The 27811-nt window shown below is 41.3% G+C and overlaps 1 protein-coding gene across 4 annotated transcripts; it reads right to left on the bottom strand.

The window, feature by feature from the left end:
* CHRNA5 (cholinergic receptor nicotinic alpha 5 subunit) lies at positions 1-27524 on the bottom strand (the record flags this gene model as incomplete). 4 transcript variants are annotated; one of them, XM_084252710.1, is made up of 6 exons in its annotated part: positions 1-162; positions 2117-2948; positions 4268-4377; positions 5615-5659; positions 11529-11680; positions 27419-27524. In XM_084252710.1, the coding sequence occupies 6 exons, from the start codon at positions 27522-27524 to the stop codon at positions 1-3; spliced, it is 1407 nt and encodes a 468-aa protein (XP_084108836.1). The 4 variants fall into 4 exon arrangements, with proteins under 4 accessions (XP_084108836.1, XP_084108839.1, XP_084108838.1 ...); XM_084252713.1 differs by having other exon boundaries at positions 2771-2948; XM_084252711.1 differs by having other exon boundaries at positions 138-162; positions 2247-2948.
* Positions 27525-27811: the final 287 nt, after the last annotated feature.

Below are 27811 nucleotides of genomic sequence, written 5' to 3'. Positions count from 1 at the left end.
TCATTTATTTGCATTTCCAATATGAACGGGTACTATTATACTTGCCCATTTATAAATCACAGGAACAAAAAGCCCAAGAGATCCAATAATTGACACCAGAAGAAAAGTCCACAGAAACATGCGATCGAGAACCTGGGCTATGAATTTCCAATCTTCAACAACCTGTTACAAAAAAAATAAATTAATAAAAAGGCATTGAACACATCATGAAAAATTATGTAATTAAGATATAACACAGACAGCGGCTGCATCAGTTTCAGTCTCCCATCACTGCCTTGAAGCAGTAAGTGACCCTATACTCTCAGCTCAGGGATAGGGACAACCCTGATGACCTCCAAGGTAGTCCCCTTCCAGCTGTTAAACACACTACACAATTTATACACCATTGATTTGTAATACATAACAAGAGGTTTATTTTAATAGGTTTTTCATAAAATTAAAAAATATAGTGCTTGGATATTTTATAATAAACCTTTTTTAAAAGATTATTTATGCATACAAGAGCTGGGGTATAGGCCAGAGGTGTAGGGGGGTGAGAGGATTCACTGGAGACAGAGTGGGGGCCAGAACAGGCAGATTGACCGAAGTACACTGCTGAGGAGCAGCAGGCGAGACAGGAGAGGTCTGCTGCACCATGTGGGTATCTCCCTGGCCAGGGGACTGAACTCGTGCTGCAGAGGCTGCAGATAGCATCATAGGTTGAGTCTTAACCTCTGTGCCACCAGGGAGGTCCTATAATAAACCTTTTAAAGTCTTTTATTTTTCCTATATACAAATATGTTGGTGGAAGTTCTGTTAATTTACTAGATTCATTTCATCTGCTATGACATCTCCTGGAAATGTTTCTATTTTTAAAAAGCTCTAGAAATTCATATAATTTTAATTAAACTTTTCAAATTAAATTCCATTCTAAAGATATTACTAGATTAATACTATAAATATTTAAAAATATTACACAATAAAATAGTGACAAGATTGAAATTTTGTTTTGAAAGAAAACCTGGTCCAGTATGATCACATAATGTGTGCTCATATTCAATTCTTGCATTTTAACTATTAAACTTAGATAAGGAGTCAATGAAAGTTACTTTTCTATAATAAAATCTTAAACATATTTTATGCAAATCAATCATATCATTAAGCACCATTACTAAGCATTATATGACTACTTTGATATATAAGATGTAACTAAGTGAACAAAAACATAGACAAATATTTTGGCTCTGCTTATAAAGTTTGCATTAGATTCATTCTTTAAAAAATAAAAGATAAATGTTAAATCTTTTATCATCTGCTAAATGATAATGCAGTTGTGCCAGTAGATCACCACAGAACTCAGAAACAAAGTTGCTGAAGATAAAAGTTGATCATGTCCGAGTCAAAAACCACACGGCAGAATTACCATTCCTTAAAAGAGACCAGTCAGCATAACACTACAGTTTCTTATAGCAGCACTATTTACAATAGCTAAGCTATGGAAACAACCCAAATGCCCAAAAATAGATGACTGGATCAAGAAGATGTAGCATGTATACACAATGGAATATTACTCAGCAATCAAAAAAGATAAACTCATGCCATTTGCAGCAACATGGATGGAGCTAGAAGGGATTGTGCTCAGTGAAATAAGCCAGAAAGAAAAAGAAAAATACTGGATGGTCTCATTCATAGCAGTAATTTAGAAAACCTAAATAAGGGACCAGGAAGAAGACTAATTATAATAAAGTAAAAATCAAAATCAACAAGCAACTATGAACCAGAGACACACTAGGGGGGCGCGGGGAGTAGGATCAAAACAAAGGTGGTGGGAATTGTACAGGGACTATAACCAAGATGAAAATGCATATATTGTGCAAAAATGGAAAATGATGTAAAAAATATATAAAATAAAATTTTAAAAAAAGTTATCCAAGACACCATCAGGAAACAGAGAAGTAAGATTTGTGTAGGAGCCCCATTTTACAGACATTTTAACTGCATCAACTTGCAGTAAAGATCTTTTATAGAGCAATATGTCAACATTTCTGGCCCTTAATCTATGCATGCGCAGAAGGGCAGTGCTGTCTGCCTAGGTGCATCGAGCCAGCCAGCGTCTGTAACACACACACACACACACCTCACGGACATCGCTCTCCTTCCTGACATGGCTGGTGATGTAACGAATAGAATCAAGTGCAGCTTCCAAAGTGTTTCTCGAAGATTCTGGCCGACTGTTGCTCTCAGTTTCCTCTTCCTCAGGGAAGTACCTGTCGACATGACTTCTCATGCAGAGCAATTTTGGAAGCTTGTGGAGAAATATCCTGCGAACCCATGGAGCCATGGCGTTGTGTGTTGAAGAAGAGCGATGGTGGATGTTGATGGCGAAGACAGTCACCATAATGGACAGGGTCACGAAGATCATGGTGAACACCAGATACTCTCCGATCAGCGGGATCACCTTGGAGGACGAGGGTATGATCTCTTCAATGACAAGAAGGAATACAGTCAAGGACACAAGGACTGAAGTGCAGAGACAAATCTTTTCGCCTTCACTTGAAGGAAGGTAGAACACGAGGACAGTCAACAGTGAGAGGCCGATGCAGGGCACGATAAGGAACAAGGTGTAGAACAGGGGCAGGCGCTTGATGACAAAGGAGTAAGTGACATGCGGATACCAGCAGCAGCTGTCGGTTCTGTTTCCTTTGCTTCCAGTTGCACTCACAATTTCCCACTCTCCGTTATCAAAAAAATCTCTCTTGTCTACATCTTGGTCCTCTAAAATGATGTCAACCTGGGACCCATCGTAAGTCCAAGAGCCAAATTTCATGGAACAGTTTTGGAGATCGAATGGGAAGAACGTGACATCTATGGTGCAGGAACTTTTGTAGTTTGCCGGCGGAGTCCAGGTCACAGAGCCGTCGAACCGGACGACCGTTTTTGTACTGGCGCCCTCAAAACGTCCATCAGCACTGAAATAGCAATGAGGAGATTAAACGGCCCAAACGTGCGTTCTGTAAGTCTAGTATAAAAGAAAGCCTTTCCTAGAATGTGAAATACCTTTGGAATGTTTATACTTGACCCCATAGGAGACTCACTGAATATCTAACTCCAGTAAAACTGAACCTGTTTTTCACTTCTGCTCCCAATTTTACAGAATCCTGAAAATTCAGAGTTCTCTGAAATACTGTTCTTAAGATTTATGTGAACTTTGCACACTACTTTGTAGTATATCCAAGTCTAACATGAAAATCATTTCTAATGACTTAAGAGTGATGATGCTCCAGGAAGCTGCATCGTGCCCCTTACAGCTTGGCTTACTCCTCACACATGGAGAAGTACGGAGGCAAAGATTTTAAAAGAATACGGCATTTTTGCTTAATATTTGCTCTTTTCTCAAGCCGAGTGCCTTCTTGCAAGTAACACAAAGTGCTTCAGGATAAATAAAAATTCCCACACGTGCCCCGAAGTGGTCCTAGAAAAAAATGAATGTCATATCTAGAATTATTCTTCCTGAAAGTTAAAAACCATCTTCAACACAATATATATATGATAGAGACACATGGTATGAGTTCATTATTGACCCAATGTTCCTCATTGTGGGAAAATTGTTGCCAGTATTGTTGCCAATTAGAAGGATGCACATTTGAACATAAAGTATAATGACCTCAACTATTTAAAAAACACACCAAAACCAAAATCTGGAAGGCGGTCTACTAAATATGCAGCCTAGTAAGTGAGAGGGGAATGAGGCTGCGGGTGGCCTTGGTGTGAATCCCCCCTCATCTATGTGACCTAGTGAGCTGTGTCCTCTTGGACCAGGTATACCCTCCTTCAGCCTCTGTCTCCTCATCCGTTAGGCTGAGGTCACAAGCTCATGAGCTTATCCTGAAAGCCAAATGGTATGACATCCAGAAGGCGCTGAGCTCATGGCTGTGCAGAGCAGCCTCACGGGTGCGAGCTGATAACATGGCTGCCTCTAAGTGACTGGATAATGGGACTGATTATTGGCAATGCCTCTCCCCCTCCTTACACACTTCTGATTTCCCAAAAGTCATACAAATCTTAGAAATCAAGGACCTTTGTGATGAGAAGACAATACACCAACAAAGGAAGAAGATCCACAGAACCAACCTACCTGTAGTTTCATGAAGCAAAAGAGCGTATGATGAAGACATTTGATTTTATAGCTAAATAATTCCCAAAAGGGAGAAAAAATTACTAGTGTCAATAGTAATCAAACAAGTACTTTCTTTTGAAAACATAAAACGGTGCTTCAAATAGAACTTACTTATCGAACAAAACAATATCTGGGGTCCAGAGAGAGTCTGAAGGGACACGGATGACTTTTATTCCACCATAGTCATCAGGATTCCATCTTAACTTTACATCTACCCATTCCTTGAAAACAAAGAAATATGCCTCAGTTTCAGTAAAATTAGTAGTGAAAATTGTACTCTGTTGTACAAATCTAGAAACTTTAAGCATGAAATCATCTCTACTCCTGGCAGAGAAAACTCACCTCCAAGGCCTCCCTATGGCTACTACAGCAGAACTCTGTCCCCGGGAAGGGCACTAGCCAAGGGCCTGTGCCCAACAGGTGAGCACCAGAACTGGGCATGACCACAGCAGCCCAGCACTTCTTCCCCCACCAACTGACTGGGCCCAGGAGCTGCAGCCATGGGCCTCTAAGACCCAGACACAAAGAAAACAGTTTCCCAGGTGTTGTTGTCACGGGCCACACTGGCTCATCCCAGGGGGAGTTGGATTTAACACATGTGCCCCATATTTAAACATCTTGTCCAACCTCTATAGAGTAGCAGTTCTATGATGCCTTGTACCCCAACAAAAAAGCATAAACACCCTTTAGGAGTTTAATGTCATAGACATTAAAATTTAGGGCTAAGAAAGAACAAGAGGAAACACTCAACAAGAGGTGAGGACTTATGTATGATGGCCCAGAAAAAAAGGAACTCCTTTATGTACATAAAAAGAAGTTATTATATTCCTGCCCATCATTATCTCAGAATGAAAGTCAGAATCCTCACAGTGACCTGTGAGCCACCACTGGTATATGCAACATCAACCACTGGCCTCCTGTTTCTTTGTTGACCTCATCTCCTGCACCCCTCCTGTGCTTACTCACCTCTGGCCACACCGGCTTCCTTGCTGCCAGGTGCACCCCCGCCTCAGGGACTTTGCACTTTCAGATTCTGCTGCCTAAAATACTTCTCCCCCTAGATACTCACAGGCCTGCCTTCTTCACGTCTCTGTTCAAACATTACCTCCTCAGTGATGAATTCCCCAACCATTCAATTTAAAAGCACAAGCCCCAATGCTCCCTACCAACTTCCCAATTTAAGTACTTCTAAGGAACAGCACACACATGTTGTTCACTTTTCTCCACTGGAATAAAGTTCCTTGCGGACAGGGCCTTTTGACTGTTTACTGCTCTCTCCCAGTAATAGAGCAGGCGCCCAAGTAACATTCACTGAATGAACACGAGAACTCCACCTGCCCTCAGCATTCTGCATCATCCCATCCGTCGAGACTGCATACTTATGTTCCTTTGTGCTACAAACCTTATAATAGAGTGGTACCAGTCACCAGTAGGGTGGCCTTTGAAATTTATACATACCTGTTTCAACCAGACATTTGTAGTCATTAACTGATTTTTCTCGTCCTATAAAATTAAAAGTTAAGACTGATTATTTCCTTTGCAGAAACTGAATTCTTGAGATAAGAGTTTTCTCATTTTTTTCTTTTTTTAAATTTATAATTTTTAATTTTTTTTATATCATTGTCCTTTTGTTTTCTTTTTTTCCTTATAGATTTATACAAAAGCTGGGGCACAGGCCAGAGGCGCAGGAAGGTGAGAGGATTCACCAGAGACAGAGTGGGGAGCAGGAACAGGCAGACGATAGAAATACACTGCTGAGGGGAGCAGTGGGCAAGACAGGAGAGGTCTGCCACGCCATGTGGGAATCGAACCCACACTGCAGAGGCTGCGGACAGCTTCACAGCGCTGCGCTCAACCTGCTGCGCCACTGGGGAGGCCCACATCATTGTTCATTTTTAAACAATATTTGCTTCCCCCCACCCCCTCAGGTGTAGCCCCCATAGAGTTTCCTTCTCCAAGGCACCCGTGCACCATCACCTCAGTCCCTGTGCTCCTCCCTCTCTCCCTCTGATCCCTCTCCCTCCTCCTCCCCTGCAGGATGTCTCTGATTTATAATTGTCTCTTTTTGCTTTGTTGTGTTTTGTACTGTGATTATTTTTTTACACTGATGTCTTATTGGGTTCCCCTATATTCCTGCTATAAGTAAAACCATGCAATATTTTTCTTTTCCCTTCTGACATTTCACTGAGCATAATTCCTTCTAGCTCCATCCACATTGCTGCAAATGTCATGAGTTTATCTTTTTTGAATGCTGAGTAATATTCCATTGTGTGTGTATGTATGTGTGTGTATATATATATATACACCACATCTTCTTGATCCAGTCATCTATTTTTGGGCATTTGGGTTATTTCCAGGTTTTACCTATTGTAAATAGTGCTGCAATAAACATAAGCAAAACAAAGAGACACCCTACTGATTGGGAAAAATCTTTGCACTCCATACAACTGATAAGGGACTGATCACAAAGATATACAAAGAACTCACACTACTCAACAAAAACAAAGTAAACATCCAGTCAAGAAATGGGCAGAAGAACTTAAAAGATACTTCTCCAAAGAGGAAATGCAAATGGCAACAGGCATATTAAAAAATGTTCAACATCCCTGATAATCAGGGAAATGCAAATCAAAACCACACTGTAAGGTTACCACCAGTAAGAATGGCACATATCAAAAAAACAAGCAACAACAAATGTTGGAGAGGATGTGGTGAAAAAGGAACTCTCCTGTACTGCTGGTGGGAGTGCAAACTGGTCCCACCACTGTGGAAAGCTGTCTGGAGGTTCCTCAGTCTACTAAAAATGGAGCTACCATGAGACCTGGCAATTCCACTCGTAGGGATCTACCCAAAGCACACAAAAACATTGATTCAAAAGAATTTTCTCATTTTTATGCAAATACTTCTCTCCATATATAGTACCTGTATTCTGCTGATCTGTCCAGTTCTCTAGAAGGGCACATCTTTATTCCAGCCTGATTTTACATTATCCCTTACAACATACTCTGTATTTCTAACCTGAAATACAATCAAACCCATGCTGCAGAGGCTGCGAAAAGCTTCACAGCACTGTGCTCAACTCACACGTCTCAACAAAAACAAAGTAAATATCCAGTCAAGAAATGGGCAGAAGAACTTAAAAGACACTTCTCCAAAGAGGAAATTCAAATGGCCAACAGGCATATGAAAAATATGAAAAAATACAGCAGTTTAGAAATACAGAGTATGTTATTTTTAAGAATTAATATTGATAGTTTTATGTACTATGTTTTCTCAAGTCTAAGATGCAATTTAAGAAATAAGCAGCACTATTTTATGTACTTGGTACTAAGATTTAAAGGAAAAGGATGACAATGAATTGTAAGCTGCTGTTAATTGCAAGCTACATCTTGATTTTAGAAGTGCAAAAATGTGATGAAGTGAACATTTTAGAACCAGGGAGATTATTGTCCCCGTGTATCCCTGAGGGACTATAACTTCTAGTCATTTTCCTTCACTGAGGCAAGAATTTGCATCTCTCTGTGGAGTTGCTATGTAAAGGAAAAAAAATAAAAACCGTGGTCATAACTTTAAATAGTAATTTCATAGAGCTTTAATATCCTCCTTTTCTAGAAAATCAGGGATTCTTGGTACTTTCCATTTACATGACCTTCCTGTTGTAATAGCTTTGCTTTGCCAGCCTTTCACTGAATTATTGTGGCCTAATTAAAGTGACATCTCTTCCATTAAATTTTACAGTCATGCTGGAAAGGGCCTTGATATATTCTCTACTGTATTCCCTTTACTCTGCAGTTACGGAAACTGGCCCAATGGGCAACCTGCCTAAAATCGTATTACCAATTATAACACAAAACTGTGAAATATCACTCTTATCCCACCAGCTCCACTATCCACCCCAAAGTGACATACAACTCAGAGTAACTGCAGATCCTGTAACAGAATATGCTTATTAGGCAAAAGTTCGAAACTATTGGGAAGGTTCTGGCAAACACACTACCTGTGATGTTGTATGGCAGGTCATCTTTGCAAATCTAATAAAAATTAAAAATCTTTCCCCCAGAAAATGTGAACACACATACCCAATACTTAGCATCTTAAATAGTAACATACACGAAAGAGTAATCCATAAACTCACAGCTAGGCCCCAAAATGTGGGGGTCAGGCATTACCTTAGGTGTACTGCCTAACTGAAGATGACCTCAAGTATCTCCTGGGAATCTGTGAGGTGCACAATGCGGGAAAACAAAAGCAAACTGAGCAAGAGGAAGCACAAATAGTGGAGAAATGTTAACAACAACGCACAATAGCACAGGAAAGTTTTAGGGGCGTTAACTTTTTTAATCTGGTGTGAAAAATAAAATCAAAACAAAAAGGCAATCCTCTGATTTTAAAGAGAGACAATAGGAAATAAGGTAAAAATATGACAAAACTTCAAGAAGAGCTGTCAAACTCATGTTGGGGGAACTCATGCAGGGGGAAGGAACTCAGCAATCAAAGGAACATAGGAGCTTAGAAGCAAGTCAGCGAGACTTCTGTTCTCAGTGTCCAGTGTCCATGGCCTCACCTCCCTCCACTCCAGACCTCTGCCCTCCCAGAGTCACTGACATCACATTTCCTGAAGAAGCAGCTCTTCCTCAGCTGTCTGCTTGGCTTCTTCTTTCTGCTCTTCTTCTGTAACAACTAATTTTATCTTTCAAATGTGTTACTCCTCATCACTGAGGCACCAAAATTTGACACCCCCTTTATATGCGGTATTCAAGTTCTGCTCCTTCCTCTCTGTTGTCTTCTGCCTTGCCTCTCAGATTTCCATTCTCCTTCACTCCTCAGAACCTACTGGCATCACTCTGTGCCAGATACCACACTAGGCTCCAGGACAGGCACACATGAGCTAACCCAGCTCTGCTGAAGCCACAGCAGAGCACCAGTGCCAGTGTGAGGGGCACCATGTTAAAGTGCAAAAGCTGCTGGAGCAGGCAACAGGCTGGCTGAGGAAATCCAAAACGATTTCACAAAGGGTCTGTCTGACAAACGAAGTGGGTCTTAATGGATAAACAGCCTGTTCTGAGAAGGAAAGTTCTCCAAGTAGAAGGCACAGCAGGAAAAAGGCACAGTGGTTCACAGGCTCCCTTCTCACCAATCCCTCCTCCACCGCCCAGTTGTACCCCTGCTGTGCAGTGGGGTTTCTGCCCTTAGCCTTTGGCCTAAACAGCTGAATGAAAAGCTCAGTAGCTTCTGTACCCAACACTCATGCACCTATGTTTGCATTATTCATTATTTTCCTGTCTGAATGTCAGTTCTTACACTCAAAAACCTGCTCAATATATTTTATGGTTTCAGGTCTTATGGCTAGTTCTTTAATCCATTTTGAGTTGGTTTTTGTGCATAGTGTGAGGTAGTCGTCAAGCTTCACTCTTTTGCATGTAGCGACCCAGTTTTCCTAGCACCCTTTAAATTAGGAATACATGTCAGGCTGCTTCAAATATTAGTCATAAATTAACTGAAAAGTGTTGTACTCCAATTATGGTTTAAAAGAATAGGTTATAATATTAAATAATAATATTCTAGTGGGAAAAAAATCAAAGAAGTCAATATTTCAAGAAGATTGGGATGATGTTGATATGAGGACTGAACATTATGTTTCATTATGACTATCTTAGTTTTGACAATTAAATAGGAAATGCCAGTTTGTAAATTGTGAGGTTTTGTCTGAAAAAATAAATCACAGACGTGAAAAAAAAAAAAAAACTGGCTCAAGTGTCACCTCTCCTGCCTTCTTTGATAATCTCAATTCCCAGATCTTTGTAGAATCACATTTTGTGCCACATTGTTCCGTGGCTGTTCCACTCATGTGCCAATATTTCCAACTACAAAGAAAGGTCTTTGAGAGCAAGAGCCACTTATTTCCCACTTTGCCATTTTTTTTTTTTATATTTCAAATCTCTCCTTTTTTTTCTAGAAAAGAACCAGTTCATGGTGTATATTCATTGACCTTTGTGGAAGCAATTACATGACATATCAACAGACTTTTAAAAAAAAGTGTGTCGTTTGATAACTGCCTTTCTTTAGGAATGGAGAAATTCAGACATCTGTAGACAAATACATTCATCACTACCATTTATAACAAGAAAAATACTGGGACAACTGCCAACAGTAGAAGAGGGTTTAAATAAATTATAAATGGACTATTATACAGCGATTAATAATTACATTTGAAGATTATTAATGACATAGGAAAGTGTTCATCATGTAACAGTAGGAAAATAAGCAGTAATCAAAATTATGTTTAAAATTTTGTAATATACATGCAAAGAAAAAATTGTAAGAAATATAACATTGTTATTATTGGTCATCTCCGGGTGGTATAAGTGTAATAAAATTTACTTTCTTAGTTGAAATTTTTTTGTACTTTCTAAATTCTCTTTAAAAATATTCATTACTTCTCTAATCAGGCATGTCTATAGATGTTATTTAAATATATGTATATATAAATACAAACCCACTCTTCGTATTCTCAACTCTTCTGGGAACATAGCAAAGAATTAATTATTGATTGACATGATTAGAACAAGAAGAAACTGGGTTTGAAAATGAGTGTGAACTTCTTAGTTTAAATATAAATATTCTTTTGCATGAGTTATCATGGGGATTTATACTCCCTGGTGAATGTCACATGGACAAACAGCTGAAATATTTTAAGTGTCATACTGGGCAGTGATCTGTTGAGAAACTTTTTCGTCCCAAGAATCTATGACTCTATTCTTGAACTCTTTAATCTTAATTTTTTAAAAATCTTGATTGTATTTTTTACACATTTAAGAAGAAATTTCCTTATAAAATGTTTAATATCTTTGAATTTGGTAAAAATAGATAGACCTATTATAATTACCAGATAAAAGCATTTGTAAACTACATGATACTATATGTAAACATGGTATATTCCTGCCTGTGGCATAATAATCAATTTTCTCTGGTGAGTTCTTTGAGTAAAGAGCTGTGTCTCTTTCATTTTTGTAATCTTTGGCACATTTAATATACTCTCAATAAATCCATGGGGGCCTCCCTGGTGGCCTACGGGTTAAGTCTCAGTGCTATCATGCTATCACCCCTGCGGCCGGCCTGAGTTCAATCCCAGGCCAGAGACCTAACCCACATGGTGCAGCAGACCTTTCTTGTCTCACAGGCTGCTCCCCTCAGCAGTGTGTATCAGTAAATCTGCCTGTTCTGCTCCCCACTATGTTTCTGGTGAATCCTCTAACCCCCTGCACCTCTGGCCTATATCCCAGTTATTCTATGCATAAAAAAATAAATAAAACTTTAAAAATTAAATAAATAAATCCTTGTGAAATTGAATATTAATGTTAAGCACACTTACCACATCCACTAACTGAGATATTGCAAGACCAAACTTTATTTTTATCTTGTCATTCAGGTGTTCCACAGGACGAACCCATCTTTCATAGTTTTGAAATAAATCCTTAAACAAATTATCTTCATATTTTGCAAGAATGGATGGTTCAGCTAATCCTGTATAACAAATTTTTGAAAGTTAGTGTATTGGTTTTTCTCCCAGCAAATATTATAGCTTAAAAAATGGTTCAGCACTATTAATGAACCAATTATTTAGGCTATTATCAATAGAGCCTTTAAAATGAAGAATATAAATGCTCATAATCAATATAGAACTCACCAGTTCAGTTATATTTCTTAATTAAATCAGATTACTCATAAATGGAAGACGCTGAGTTCCTTAAAAAGTATGCAGTATCTAATACAAAGTAATTTAAAATCTAAGTAACCAAAGCTTTTAAATTGCCAGGACTAAGCAGATTGTTCGTCATAAAATCCCAAGACTAGAGAACAGATATATTGAAATAAAGTTCAATATAAAGTAAGCATGCTTTAATTGACATGATTTTTAATACACAAATTAAAATTATTCAGATTTGTTGCACCTTTTTTTTTTTTACTGTACATTTATATGAAATCACTAGAGGACCTAAGTCTTAAAAAAAAAAAAAGACATAAAATTTTGACTCATAGAGTATCAGGAACAGGAGCAAACATTGGTAGCTCCAGAAACTCAACTCAAACAGGGTCCTGGAGAGCTCCCCAGGGCTGCATCAGGCTTCCTCTCAACTTCTCGTAACGTCCCTTCAGGCCCAGCCAGGCCACTCTGAGCCCTGCTGACCTTCTTGTCCATTTCTTGAGTCACCAACACATCCCCTGTCTACGGAGAACCTCTGATCTTATACTGACAGACCAGGTCAAGTCGCTTCTGTTCACCCTATGACCCGGGTTTTTGAATCTCAAAAGGCAAAACATACTCTGCTGTTTGCTGTCATCAGCACACAAGGACCAGGCTTGAGCCAAAGGGTAAGGGGAGATCCAGGAACAACATAAAAGGGTCGTTATTATTCCAAAAATATTATCTTGTCACACTGATGGTCTCAAAAATAACGTCACATATTTAACCCCTCAAGTCATCAGTTCTGGCTCCTCAAGATACACCTGTATCGACGAGCAATGCTACCCGATCACATCTGAAATCAGACAGATGGCCTCACCAGTGTCATGAAGAAGCATTTCTCTCAAATCCCCCAAATTCAAGCACTCGTGAGTGCACCTAGCCCTGGAGAGCCAGGGGTCTCCTGGGGACAGGCAGAGTTATACATAGTGCCCATTCTGCAAGACATGCTTGGTGCCCGTGACTTGATCAGTCACAACTTTTACTATCTCCTTTAACACTGAAGCAAGGTTGTCCATGGTCCCACCGGTGCTCTCTGTGAAGAAGAGTGCAGGCGGGCGTGCCCGAGGACCACTGCTGAGCAGGGGAACAAGGCCCCCTGCTGCCCAGTCGATGCCAGCATCCACAAAACACTCCTGACAAAATGAAACCTCTTCTAGAACACGAGCTCTCAGTGAGAAAAATCAAATGCTGCCAGGCATCCTCACTCATGCGTGTGGCACATAAGCCAGTGGTGCCCGAGCTCCACTCCCATGCTTTGTCTCACAAAAAGCAAAACACCAGTGCATGCATGTGAGAGCACTAGCTCCCCCACTGGCATGCTGGTAAGGTCCCGTGATGGCCAGCACAACCACTTAGTAAAGAAGTGTAAAGGTTTCTTCTGCCTTCTCTTCAAGCAGGATAATGTGTGCCTGGATTTACAAGCTTCTCACCAAGAGTAGGTCATCCGCTCATCCTATCACATGAAATCCACTCTACTCTGAGTGATGTCTTGGGCAACTTGGCCTCGGACCCTGCAACTTGGCCTCGGACAATTTTATACTACAAATATTATTTTATGTTTATTCAAGAAAATCACTTCTTCACCAGAGAGACCATTATCCTTTGAAAATGTCACAAAAGCTTGCTGGGCCACCCCCATTTGACAAATATCACCATAAAGTAACTCCCAGTTAACAGACTGTGGGTGAAATCTGACCTTCAGATAATCATTGTTTTTGTTTTACCTTTTATGGAATATGTGAAACCACATTTGCAGATTTGTCCCAGCACATACAAATATAGACTCTATACACAGCATTTATGGCTAAATTCTGAAATGTATACTGTTATTTTTGATTACTATTCCTTTTAATGAAGTAACAAAGGTTTACAACACTGTTTGTGTCTCTGAGGTATAGGATCTCACACTTGCGGGGTGGTTAACACACTACACTCAGCGACAAAGCACCCAGGCTCCCAGCAGAGTCCACTGTGCTCCGTCCCCAGTTTGTCCTCACCCCTCCCCATCACCCTTTTGTAGTCTCAGTTCTAAGTCAGATTTCTAGGGTTTGTTATTGGTTTGGCATTATCTGACCCTTTGCTTTTCTCAATATTCTACGTGTAAGTGACACTGTCCAGGATTTGCCTTCCTCCCTCTGACTTATTTCACTAGCATATTCCCCTCAAGCTCCATTCACGTTGTCATAAATGGCAAGAGTTTATCTTTTAGGGCTGAACAGAATTCCATCCTGCATATAAACCACAATTTTCTGATACACTCAATTGTTCTAGGGCATGTAGGTTGTTTCCCGAGCTTGGCAATTGTAAACAGCGTGGCAGTGAATATAGGAGTGCATATTCCCCTTCAAATTAGTGTTTTTATATTATTTCAGTAGCTATAAAAGTGGATATAAGAGTGGAATTGCTGGGCCACATGGTAGATACATTTGTAATCTTTTGAGAAACCTCCACACAGCTTTCCACAGGGCTGTGCCAGTCCACATTCCCACCACAGTGTAGGGGGATCCCTTCCCCACACCCTCCCCAGCACGCATTGTTTCTCATCTTTTTGATATGGGCTATTTACACAGATGTGATGCGGTACCTCATTGTGGCTTTGATTTGCATTCCCTGAGAGGTGAAGACGAACAATTTTTCATATGCCTATTGGCCACCTGCATATCTTCTCTAGAAAAATGCTTATTTAACTCCCTTGCCCATTTTTTGATTGGGTTATTTGTTTCCTTTTTGTTGAGTTGTATGAATTCTTCATAGATCTTGGATCTCAGCCACTTGTCAGATGTATGGTGTGCATACATTTTTCCCATTCATTAGGGTGTCCCTGTTTTTTAGTGATAATTTCCTTCACTGTGCAGAAGCTTTTTAGTTGATATAGTCCTAATTGTTTATATTCTCTTTTGTTATCCTTACTATTAGAAATGGATCCACAAAGACATCTCTGATGCCTAGGCAATGGAGTGTCTTGTCTATGTTTTCTATCATATATTTTAAGTTTCAGGTCTTACATCCAAAGCTTTTATCCATTTAGGTTTCTGTATGGTGTTAGATAGTGGTCTAGTTATATTCTTTTGCAGTTGTACAGTTTTCCCAACACCATTTATTGATGAGGATTTTCTCTCCCCATTGTGTATTTTTAGCTCCTTTGTTGTAAATTAATTGACCGTATATGTGTGGGTTTATTTTGGGGTTCTCATTTCTGCTTCATGGGTCTAGGTATCTATTTCTGTTCCAGTACCATACTGTTTGGATTATTATAGCTTTGTAGTATAGCTATAAGTTTGGGAGTATGATACCTTCATTCATCCTTTTATTTATTTATTTTGTTCAATATTGCTTTGACTATTCCGGATCTTTTGCGGTTCAATATGAATTTCAGTAATGTTTGTACAATATCTTAGAAGAATGTCATTGAATCCTTGACAAGGATTGCACTGAATCTGTATTTTGCATTGGGTAGGATGGCCATTTTAACAATATTCTTCCAATATATGAGCATGGAATATCTTCCATTTCTTTGTGTCTTCTTCTATTTCTTTTACCATCTCATAGTTTTTGTTTTACCTTCAGAACCTTCACCTCCTTTGTTAGGTTTAATTTAAAAAAAAAAAGATTTATTTATTGGCCCTCCTCTCATGGTACAGGCAGTTGAGCGTTGCACTGTGAAGCTGTCCGCAGCCTCTGCAACACCGGTTCGATCCTGGCCGGCCAGCAAGGGTCCCACCTGGTGCAGCAGACCTCTCCTCTCTCACCTGCTGCTCCCCTCAGCAGTGTATTTCGTCAGTCTGCCTGTTCTGTTCCCTACTCTGTCTCTGGTGAATCCTCTCACCCTCCCGTGCATCTGGCCTGCATCCCAGTTCTTGTATAAAAATAAATAAATCTTTAAAAAAAAGATTTATTTTTTATGTATACAAGAACTAGGGTGTAGGCCAGAGGTGTGGTGGGTAAGAGGATTCACCAGAGAGTGGGGAGCAGAACAGGTAGATCTACTGAAACACACTGCTGAGGGGAGCAGCAGGCAAGGCAGGAGAGGTCTGCTCTGCCATGTGGGGGTTACTCCCTAGCCAGTTGGGAATCAAACTCACGCTGCAGTGTCTGGTGATAGATTGATAGTGCTGTCTTTAACCCATGCGCCACCAGGGAGGCCCCTAGGTTTAATTATTTTTGATGCAACTGTAAATGGGATTATTTTTCTTAATTTCTTCTCTTTCTAGCTCAATGTATGCAGTTAGGAAGGCATGTAATTTTGTACATTAATTTAGTAATCTACCACTTTATGGAACTAATATATTGTTTCAATTAATATTTTAGTGGAGTCTTTAAGGGTTTTCTGTTTATCATTAAGTCATTTACAAACAATTATAGCTTTAACTTTTCTTCCCCAATCTTTCCCTCACCCAATTGCTCCAGCTAGGATAGGTTTTAGTTCATTTTTGAAGGGTTGATAGAACTCACCTGTGAAGTCATCTGGTCCTGGACTTTTGTTTTTTGGGAGTGTTCTGATTACTGTTTCATTTTTGTTGCTTGTAATTGGTATTTTAAGGTTTTCTATTTCCTCCTTATATTTCTAAGAATTTGTCTATCTCTTCTAGGTTATTGAACTTGTTAGCAAATAAATGCTCATAGTAGTCTTTTATTATTCTCTAATTTTCTATCTTGGAATCTCATTGCCACAGTGTGGATAAGGAAAACCTCCTTTGTCACGTGAGATCGACTCCTCTCTTTCCTTGATGACCCAGGTCCTCAAACTCAACTTAAATACCCCTGGTTGAGTCATTAAATTTTAGAATTTACAATAATGTGAATAATCTATATATAATTACTAAATTGATTCTTATTTCCCCAATACTGAAAACCGTAATCTGAATGCTGACATCACTATTACCAGTTAGCCTCCATCCCACAATCCTCTACTCTATATGAAATAAGGACATTTTAAAGTACCATATACTCAACACGTGCAAAAACAAATTCATGATCTTCTCCAAAACTATGCTCAGCCGATGCTCCCCATCATCAGATGAGTCATTCCATTAGTTAAAAACCGAGGCATCATCCCTCACACCACCTTCTCTCTCATATGTATATCCAATCCATGAGACAACTGTTGTTTTACCTCCTAAGTATTTCTAAAATCCATTCTTCATTTCTTACAACTCTAAGGCCACCGTAAATGATCTGCATCGAGGCTAGAAGGAGGATCCTGTATCTGAGGGGTCTCTATAACCTCTAGCAACTGCCCGCCCACGCTAGTTATCTACAAAGAAACCTAACCTTTTCAAAATACTGATCTGATGTCACACTCTTGCTTAGAGCTCCCCACTGCTTAAGACAGACCAGAATCATGCCTCCTTGGTGGCACAGGGGTTAAAGACAGAGCGCTATCAAGCTGTCGCCAGCCCCGGAGGCCTGAGTTAGATCCCCATCCAGGGAGCTACCCACATGGCACAGCAGACCTCTCCTGTCTTGCCTGCTGCTCCCCTCAGCAGTGTATTTCAGTAGATCTACCTGTTCTGCTTCCCACTCTCTATGGTGAAGCCTCTCTCCCCCACATCCCACACCTCTGGTCTACACCCCAGTTTTTGTATGTATAAATAAATAAATCTTAAAAAAAAAACACAGACCAGAAACCTTAAGGCCAAATGCTCCCCAGCCTCCCTCCTCTACTCTCTTCCAGCAGAGCAATCCCATTTGCTCTCTGCTCCAGCCACACTGACAGTCCTGCCTCTACAATACGCTGCTCTTTCCCCATAAAAGGTGTGTTCTTCTTTCCTGACTGAGATGTTCTCCCTGACCCTTCCCCGATCTAACTCCCATTCATGCTTCAGATCACAGTTCAGGTATCAGTTCTTCAAGAGCTCTTCCCTGCAACACCATTAGGTTCCTTCACAGAGACCCATGGCCCCTATCTAGGTTGTAATTACACAATCCTGGGGTATGCAGCAAGCACTGTGTTTCATTCATTACTGTGTCCCTAGCACCTGATGCCTGAGATCCTGGAGCACAGCATAGAAATACCCAGTTTGTCCCATTTACTTTAGGATTTATATGCTATATCCCTAGCATATAGTAGATGCTCAATTTATTGAGTGAATATATGAAGAAATGAGTTGGTACCATCGGACAATTCCCATGAGAAAGAAAGTCATAAAAATTTGAGCACAGAGGAAAAAACACGCAGACATTTGCAGTGAGACACAGGATATCACTATAACAAAGAGATGTTCGAGACGTGGGCTGTGAAACACCCTGCAAGTTTGGACAAGTGCATTCCATTCCTCACACTGTGGCAGCATGTAGAAGAGATGAGCATGGAGGAGCTGCACATCCACCAAAGGTTATGATAAATTTTACCTCTCAACTCTTGCCTTTCTCACACCAAGATCACACCTGCCACAGACATACGGATTCCCTGAGTTCAAGTATCTATTTCCTATTCTGCCAAAATGTTAGAAAATTATCATTTGCTGACATAACCAAATGATTTATAACTTTAAAATGCTGCTTTAATGTGATTTTTTTTTTCTATTGTGGAAGGTCTGCCTATAACCCATGGCATCTACACAGGATCTACTTCCACAAGGTGGTTTTGGGGAAAGCAGCTGGCAGGGGAAATTCTTCATGCTGAACTGCTTTCTCTTGGCTAGCCCTCAACCTTGACTCTGAAAATAAAGTTCTCCTTTCCTCCATGCAGCAGTCATTTTTTTTAAGTTGATACCCATTGAATTCTAGTAATTCAGAATTTTAATACTGGTTGCTAGGGTGCAGGGGGAATTCCCCCACCCTTCCCATGTAGGAAGGAAATAAATAATACATGTCAGTAGGTGAAAAAGACCAAATTTATTACATACAAATGGAGAATTTACATATAAATCCTAAAGTAAATGGGACAAACTGGGTATTTCTATGCTGTGCTACAGGATCTCAGGCATCAGGGCGAGAGGAAGGGATCACACATAGTGAGGAGAGGACCACTTCACAGGAGAAAACCTTGCCTCTAGACGTTTGTCCTGCCGTAAGACAGGTTTCTCCAATTAAAAGGTTATTTTGGACCCTAAGTCTAGGTAACCTTCATTCTTCAAGGTTATGGTAACCCACAGGTCCTTGATTTACCTTAGTTCCATATACCTGGGTGACACATATTGGAAAAAGCCAGGTGTGGACGTTTGGAAGAAGCCTCTCTGAATATCTGGGGAGAGGCTGATCCTACAGTTGTAAAGCAACTGTCACAAGGGCCCCTTAAATTTGCTGTTAAGGGTTATGAATCACTGGGCTCAGCTTCTTGAAATTAGTGACCTTGTCTTATTTTACTTGATTATGAAGAGAATTTAAGGCACTGATTAAGAACTTGGGAATTTAAATCAGACAGATTAAGTTGCATCTAAACTCCAATACTTATTGTCTGTCTTGAAAGCAAGGTACTTAACTTCATTGCATTTTAGTTTCTTCCTCGGTAAAACAGTTATATAACATTACCTACCTAACAAGGTTATTATGAGGATTAAATAACATTGTGCATATAAATGCAATGCCAGCATTGCGTTATGCATATAAATGCTGGCATTGCATTTATATGCACAATTCTTATTTATATGCAGCATTCTTTTTTTTTTATAAATTTTATTGTTATATTCCCCATACAATTGCAGCCCCCCCATTCTGACCCCAATCCCTCCCCTCCCGCCCCCGCCCCCCTAAAAGTGTCTCTGGTTCATAGTTTTTTGTTGATTTTGATTTTCACTTTCTTACAGTTATTCATTTTCCTGGTCCCTTATTTAAGTTTTCTATATTCCTGCTATGAGTGAGACCATCCGGTATTTTTCTTTTTCTTTTTGGCTTATTTCGCTGAGCATGATCCCTTCCAGCGCCATCCATGTTGCTGCAAATTTCATGTGTTTATCTTTTTTGAATGCTGAGTAATATTCCATGGTATATATGTACCACATCTTCTTGATCCAGTCATCTATTTTTGGGCATTTGGGTTGTTTCCAGAGCTTAGCTATTGTAAACAGTGCTGCTATAAACATAGGGGTGCAGGTGTTCTTTGGAATTCTATAAACAATTGTTTATGTCATGGTAACTGATAAACCTCACAGGCACATGCACAAAAATATTGCAACGAATGTAATCATTGTCCAAGGAGTTACTCATTTTGACCAAAACCATCCCTGATAGCCTACCAAAGATCATCTCCCCACAAATTACCCTGGGCAAAGGAAGCTTGCAAAAACACAAAGGAACAACATGTCGTAGCACTGGGTCCTCTCAACACAGTGCAGAAGACTCCACAAAAAGCTTCCCAAGTCTATGTTCTTTAAAGCTAATAATAATAATTAGAATATCAACCTACTAATAGCACATAAATCACCTACGTCAGAAAAACAAAGGGAACCAAGCAATGAAGCACACTAAAAATAGGATAAGTACCACCAAAAAAAATTAATGGGACAATTTCTTCTGGTGAAGTTAAAAAAACCCTAACAAGGGCCTCCCCTGGTGGTGCAGCGTTTGAGCGCTGGGCTGCAAAGCTGCCCGCAGCCTCTGCAGTGCCGGTTCGATCCCTGGCCGCCAGGAGGGTCCCACATGGCACAACAGACCTCTCCTGCTGCCCGCTGCTCCCGTCAGCAGTGTATTTCATCAGTCTGCCTGTTCTGCTCCCTACTCTGGCTCTGGTGTATTCCCTTACCCTCTCGTGCTTCTGACTGTACCCAGTGCTTGTATAAATAAATAAATAAATCTTTAAAAAATAAAACCTCAAACTAACAAATTGAATATTTAAAATGTACACATATGCATCATGTCACTAACACTCAACTCAAAGGTTTAAATATGGGTTTTACAAATTCAATTTTAGTCTGAATATCACCACCGTAGGATTGTCCCAAGCTTGAGGGATTAGGAAAATGATTTACCAAACATTTCACTTTCAAGTTTTAGGGAAACCACATATCTTTTCAAAGAGATCAAAATTTGCTCCTTAATTTTAGTTTGATCTGCAAAGTTGAAAACTTCAATTTGAGTATTTGGCATCACCAATGCTAACTGACCCCCATAGGTTACAGTTTTCTAATCTACATAATGTAGATACCTGTTGGCAAATTTTTTTAGAGGATGGCAGGAAAAGTGCTAAAAGTGTACATAGCAAGAACTCGTCAATTCACTATACTTAAACATTCTTGTGTTTCTTTCATTATAAAGCATTAATAAAAAGCATAATCCCGCTTCACTGCCTCACTGTTGTGAGATAATACAAAGTATATAATCGTACTATGTTGCCTGGTGTCTAAGGTAGTTTAGACACTCTCCCCCACACCCAGGTGACAACCACAAATGCCTCCAGACATAGCCAAACACCCAGGGGGTGGAGAGAGTGGAGGGGCACACAAAACTGCCCCTGTTGACAATTGCTGGTCTAACATCAGCAGTTAGTAAGTGGAACTGTTAGAGGGAAAGGCTGTCCTGAATAAACTCCACAAAGAGGTTTTATAGACTCCACCCCCACTCCAGACCAAAGCTATCCAAGAACTATAAATCCCATAATGCCATCATCACCAAAGGGAGGGTGGCTGGGACTTCAGGATGGACTTAAGCAGCCAGGTTTGATATAAACCAGACTTGTGGGCCTTGGGGGTCTCTTGGCTTTTTGCCACTCTCAGGGTGCTACTGGGATTCCAGCTCTACAGAACAGGTAGGACACATTCACGAATTTATCTCCCTCTCTTACCCCCTGAGTAATTCATTTTCCCTTCTTTTGAAAATAAACCTTTTATTAGCCTTTTTGGGTGTGCCTGCAGTTGAGTATTAGTGTAAGTCCCTTTAAGCACATGGATGAGGACCCATGGTCAGGCAACCCATTTCGTATTGCGGTTGCCCTGTAACAGAACAAGACCAAGTTTGGTTTTGCTTTTCTCAAAATAATACTTCGATTACAAAAGTTATGTATGATCATTAAGATTCAAATCAGAAGTATACAGGGCCTCCCTGGTGGCGCAGGGGTTAAAGACAGAGCTATCAAGCTATCGCCAGCCAGGGAGCAACCCACATGGCACAGCAGACCTCTCGCCCACTGCTCCCCTCAGCAGTGTATTTCGTCAGTCTGCCTGTTCTGTTCCCTGCTCTGTCTCTGGTGAATCCTCTCACCCTCTCGCACATCTGGCCTGTACCCCGATTCTCATATGGATGAATAAATCAATCCCCCCCCAAAAGGATTCAAATAAGAAGTACACTAAGAGTGGGAATTCTCCCTCTCTCCTCTTCATCTCCCACCTTCCACTGTTAACTTTGACACGTAGACCATTTAGACACACACACACACACACAGATCAAAACTTTCCTCTTTTTAAGTTCTACGACTTTTTTTTCATTCACTACTCAATGTCAGTACTTATCTATCCATCTCCACTCTCTCTTCAGAAGCTGCAAAGGGGTCTACATTATGGTATATCTCAATTTATTTAAGATTTCACCACTGATCAGCATTTATGTAAGTCTTCAGTTTGGGGCCATTTCTAACAATGCTATTATAGGAAAATACTATACTTAAATCCTTGTACTTCTAATTTCCCACAGTTATGCAAGAATTTCTATAGTACTAACTCTAAGAACTGCTGATTCAAAAGTTGAACTTCTAGTTCAGGGCATACACATTTTAAATTTTGCTAGACATCACTAATAGCTTTCCCTTTCTTCTTCACTGGCTGCCATAAGAATGAAATAAGATGCCATAAGAATGAAATAAGATGTATCTTAAAAGATTTTTAGAAGTGATATATGTTCTATATCCACAGTTCATGATTAAGGGATTTCAGGAGTGACTAATCCTCCCCACGCCCTGCCCTGATCCACCTATATCTTTTTTTTTTAAGATTTATTTATGCATACAAGAACTGAAATGAGGCCAGAGGTGGGGTGAGAGGCTTCATCAGAGACAGAGTGGGGAGCAGAACAGGCTCATCTACTGAAATACACTGCTGAGGGGCACAGCGGGCGAGACAGGAGAGGTCACTTTGCCATGTGGGTCAGCTCCCTGGCCAGGGAGCACCCTCATGCTGCAGTAGTTGGCAATAGCTTGACAGTGCTAAGACTTAACCCGTTGCACCACCAGGGAGGTCCCCCACATAAGTCTTTTTTAAAGTTAAAAAATGACTTTAAAAAAACATTCTTTGTAGCAATCCTAAAAGGCCTATTTTAAGAAACAGTACAATAAAGCAGTGAATATACTCAACCATTTTTTAAACAAGAATATGTGTAATACATCCACCTTTTCAATGTGACAAATATGCTTACCAAACATTATTTTGATTGGTGAAATGCAGTTTTTTTAACTTCATGATTTTCATTATATTTTCTATTGATTTTTATTATAGAATTTATAGGTCAGAGTTTCCCTATACCTACTAGGCTTTAGTAATCTTAATTTAACATCTTACCCTGACTCCCACAATACCTTCAGGAAGAAAATGACCCTCGGCAGTGCTAAATTTAAGTCTGCTCAATAGTTCTCAAGGACAGGAGACAACTTTCACACTTGAGATCATCAGATCAAGTAAATGCAGTGCTCACTATTTTAATTTGATACCACAAATCTCTCAACAGTTAATAAAGATGTATTCTGCACTAGTACATTTACAGTATTATGAACTAAAACACCCAGCAATAAAGAAGTTGCCTCAGTTTGCTGTGGCCTGTATAACTTTGATGAGACTCAGAGGTCTCCTCCTCAGTATTGTCCGATTATAAAGGACTGCTTAAACCAGCAGGAATTATGGAGACACGAAGCCAGCTGTCATTTGCTAGGCTGTAGGATAGTTCTTAGTATTGATTTCTGTTGGTCTTACTCCACTTGAGCTATCTAATTCATTCACTATTTTCATTTTTATTGTCATTGAATCCTGTTGAGAATTCACCCAATTAATGAGTGGGAAACTATCTACACACTTGCTCCTCAAAGTGTGGCCCTCTGACCTGCAGCATCCACATCGCCCAGGTACTTGATAGAAACGTAGATGCTCGGGCCCTGCCTCTGACCTACAAAATCAGATCTGCAGTCGAACCACATCCCCAGGGATTCCTGTACACATTCAATTTTGAGAATCTGTGGAGTGGGGTCATTCTCCTTGAGTAGGGTAGGGAGGGGAGAACAATTTTTTCCTTAAGGCAAATTGACAGTCTCTGGAGACACTTTTGGGGCAGGTGCTACTGGCACGTCATGAATAGAGGCAGGGATGATACCTGCCCCCCAACCTACCAGGTGAGGACAGCCTCCCCCATAACAAAGAATTATCCGGGCTTAGGTTGAGAAGCCTCATCACAGAGGAAAAACAGATTTGCCCGATTCCATAACACAACACTAATTGTAAAATAAAAACACCAAAATTTTTATTTTCCTGGTTGTGAGAATTCAAGTATTCATATATAATTCCTATTTTTACTGGTACAGGCTATATTTTATAATTCTTCTTTATAAGAAAAGACATGAGGTTACCCAACAACACAAGCAGGAAAAACCATGATGCTTCCCCACAAATGGAACAGAACATTAAAATTTTAGTCACAGTGTATAAAAGATGATTAAAAATAATTAAAAACAATCTCATAATGTTGTATGTCAGTTACACTTTAATAAAAAATAATCCTTTCTAACCTACTATCACTCTAAAACTATAACTATGCTCTTCTGGAGATATTCCTAAAGAAGTAAACACTTTTCGAAAACTATTCCAATAGTAACCAACTCCCATGTCCAGCAGGTCTACTTAATATTAACATTACATTAGAAAGAATTTAATTTCAATTCTTAGGAGACAAGAATAATACTATTAGAAAAAAATACTGCACTGAAATTACTGTATTAGAAACTCATATCCTAATAACAAAAAATTACTTCCTAGATCTAATTTGTAGATTAGAGTTTGGAAAAAAAGAGTATTCTGACAAATGACTGAAAACTTTTTAAAAATTTCCATGCATAGGCTGCAGTAATAGACTCAGATGCACCTGCAACCTATCGGGAGATAGACAATAAAACGCTGCTTCCCAAGTCATCACAGTCCAGCTCACGGAGCATATCTAGAATTTGCAAGGAAACCAAGAAAACTTCTGACTTCAGAACAAAATGTGTGAAAAGTTTATCTAAGGACACAGGCACCTACTCTTCCAGTGCCATCATAACAGAAATAGAGATGACAGATATGACGTGTGTGTTTCAGCTCGCTGATGAAAATGATTAAGGTGAGAAGGAAACATCCTAGCTCTCATTTTCTATGAAATAACTGTTGTTCCTCTTTGAATGAAACAGAACTCAGTCACTTCATGATCTAAAAGCCACAGCAGTACACAGTTATGACATACAACTGACTAATAACTAATTTCCATAAATCATGGTCCCAATCATGATGAGGTCAACTTAAAAGGCTTCTATTACTTTAATACACTAGTTACTTCTCTATTCTTTAATACAGACAAAATTGCCTCCTGAACTACCTTTCATAGCTCTATGACCTTACATCAGTCAAGTAAGTATGGCTGCTTAGCAGGCTAGACATTTTCTTTTTCTGGGGATTGGCTCACAGAAAACCACAAAAGTTATTATTAAGACTCTGAGATGAATATGAAAACAATAAAATGTAAATATAAAATATAATTATAAAAGTAAATAATGGTTGAAAGGGTCGAATCATTCATGCAACCCTCTCATTTTTTTAAAGATTTATTTATTTATGCATACAAGAACTGGGGTACAGGCTAGAGGTGCAGGGGTTGAGAAGATCCACCAGAGATAGAGTGGGGAGCATAACAGTCAGATCTACTGAAATACACTGCTGAGGGGAGCAGCGGGCGAGGCAGGAGAGGTCTGCTGAGCCACGTGGGTCAGCTCCCTGGCCCACCGGGCATCAAACTCGTGCTGCAGAGGCAGTGGGCAGCTTCACAGTGCTGTGCTTAACACCTTGTGCCACAAGGGAGACCCCACCCCCTCATTTTAAAGGAAAAATAAAGATCATCAAGGTTATGTAGAATGCGTGAGGAAACACAGCAAGTTAGTGGCCAGGACTCCTGGATCCAGTGAGTAGTTTGACTACCCTACATTCAAAGGCAGTTTCAACAGAAAGCAAATTAACCTTTAGGAGTGAGTGTGCGATTCCATAATCCATTCAATATCACTTTATTTTTCAAGCGATCCCTCACTCAGAGCACACAGAGGGGGAGTCTTTAATGATGCCTCATCCTACAGATGAGGAAACTAATATTCAGAAAGATGTTACGTTCCATTCATTTGTCCACAAACATTTCCTGGGCTCCAACAACAGGCCTTGGAGATACAAAGATCTACAGGGTGAGATTGGAGTTCACTGGAACAAAGGGAAAACCTTGTATAGATGTAATTAAAGTCAAGAGAGGTCCTCTCTGGCTGGGGGCAATAAGGAAGGCTCAATCAGCTCTGATGGTCTGTAACATTCAGCACCATGGATGAGCAGACGGCTTTTTAACACCCTTGAAAGCTTGGCTACAACGTTTTAGAAGAAAACAGATTCAAAAGTTCCATTTTCATCAAAGCGGCTAAGGATATTCAGATATTCTGAATATTCAGAATATTCAGAACCAGCATTTTCTAGAGTGTCAGGGGATGTGCCTGAGATTTCTTGTATTATTTAAACCTGAAAACAACCTGAAAACAAAACACAGCAAAGTCAGTTTGAACCCGGGTGTGTGGGGCTGAGGATCACACCCCTTCTGTCTGTTCCCCTCTCTCTGCGCGGACTGTCTTTGTTTAAATTATGCCTCTTCGGGCTCCATGAAGTGATACATCCTGCAGTAAAAAAACTCTAGTCTTTAGACTATTACTTTCTAGAATCAGCGCAGTTTTTAAAATCTTAAGAAAGACAAGAAAATAGAACGTTTCCTCGGGTATCGGGGGGACGTTCACCTCCTGCTTCCCGGCTCTTTCGCGCGCAGCGGCTCCACAGCTGCTCCAGGAACGGTGCATCTTCCCTCACGGTATGAAGATGAGCGACTCTAAAACTTTATAAAGGGCTGCATTTGCGAAGTGCTAGGCATTCTTCGGCGTGTCTGCTCCTGTCCAAGACACCCTGACCTGCGGGCTCCCGGGGAGCCAGCGCTCGGGGCGCGCGGGATGGGGAGCCGCCGCCCCGCGTCCTGCTGCGGGCGCCCCGGGCCCGGGCGGCGCAGGGACGGCCCGATGCTCGGCGAGGGCGCGCGGGGCGCCGAGGGGCCGGCAGGCGCCGAGGGCACTAGATCCAGTCTCGGCCCCGAATACTGAGCCCAACGCGCCCCCAGCTCGCCGGCGGATGAAGACAAGGCTCTGCAAGCGCAGGGGCTCGCGCACCCACAGCCCCGCCGCGCGCGGCGCACCGGCCGGGGAGCCTGCCCGCCGGCCCTCCGCGGAGCAGGTCCCCGCGGCCCGTCCCCGCGTGTCCACGAGGGCTCCGGGCGCCTCGCCCAACTCCACCCGCGCCCCGGCACAACAGAACCCCCGCCCGAGCGCCCGTGTCCACACTCACCTCGGGCCGCGACGCCCCCCGCGCCCGCCGGACGCCCGCGCCCCGCGGCCAGCAGCGCCAAGAGCAGGAGGCCGGGCCCCGCGCACCCCGACCCGCGCGCCGCCATCGCCGCGAGAGCCAGGGCGGTCCCCGCGCCCCGGTCCACGCGCGGGAGGACGAGGCGGGGAGCCGCAGCCGCGCGCCGGAGCCCGCAGCTACCGCCCGCCCCGCAGCCCCCGCACGGAAGCGGAGACCCTGCCCGCCCCTCCGCTCCGCCCAGCCCTGCCCGCTCTCCGCGCGCCCTGGCCGGTCACCAGAGCCCAGCAGGCCTTCTGCACCCGCCCCTCTCCGGCCCGCCTCTGTCCCGCCCCGCCCCGCCGGCCGCAGCCCCGCCTCCCGCACCTCCCCGCCTCT

Source organism: Talpa europaea (assembly GCF_964194135.1).
Source record: "Talpa europaea genome assembly, chromosome: 1".
Lineage (NCBI taxonomy): Eukaryota > Metazoa > Chordata > Mammalia > Eulipotyphla > Talpidae > Talpa > Talpa europaea.
Note: the sequence above shows the minus strand (reverse complement) of the source record. Positions and strands in the feature narration are given on the sequence as shown.